Source organism: Penaeus monodon, chromosome 31 (genome assembly GCF_015228065.2).
Source record: "Penaeus monodon isolate SGIC_2016 chromosome 31, NSTDA_Pmon_1, whole genome shotgun sequence".
Taxonomy (NCBI): Eukaryota; Metazoa; Arthropoda; class Malacostraca; order Decapoda; family Penaeidae; genus Penaeus; species Penaeus monodon.
Genome location: NC_051416.1, coordinates 22,648,067 through 22,648,274, shown reverse-complemented (window position 1 = coordinate 22,648,274; position 208 = coordinate 22,648,067). Strand labels below are relative to the sequence as shown.

General features: G+C 34.6%; 1 protein-coding gene across 1 annotated transcript in view; it reads left to right on the top strand.

Moving 5' to 3' along the window:
• The first annotated feature begins 170 nt into the window (after positions 1 to 170).
• Positions 171 to 208, top strand: part of LOC119592930 (extensin-like) — a 2,366-nt gene continuing 2,328 nt past the window's right edge. The window contains exon 1 of the mRNA XM_037941822.1: positions 171 to 186. Within this exon, the coding sequence (XP_037797750.1) occupies positions 171 to 186 (16 nt within the window). The remainder of the gene's footprint in view (positions 187 to 208) is intronic.

The window sequence follows — 208 nt, the reverse complement described above, 5'->3', positions numbered from 1 at the left end:
GAATCAATTCTATAGATAAATAGAATGATAAACAAACTTAAAGAGGTCAGTGCAACAGGATCATCGCAACACCATACCGTAGAGTAATGTTGCTCAAAGTGATTCCAAATTTAGCCTCACAAGTTGATTTTCAAGAAAAAAAAAACACACCTTAGATAATTACACAGAACATGGTGATAGCAACAGGCAAGCAAAATTACGTGATGTG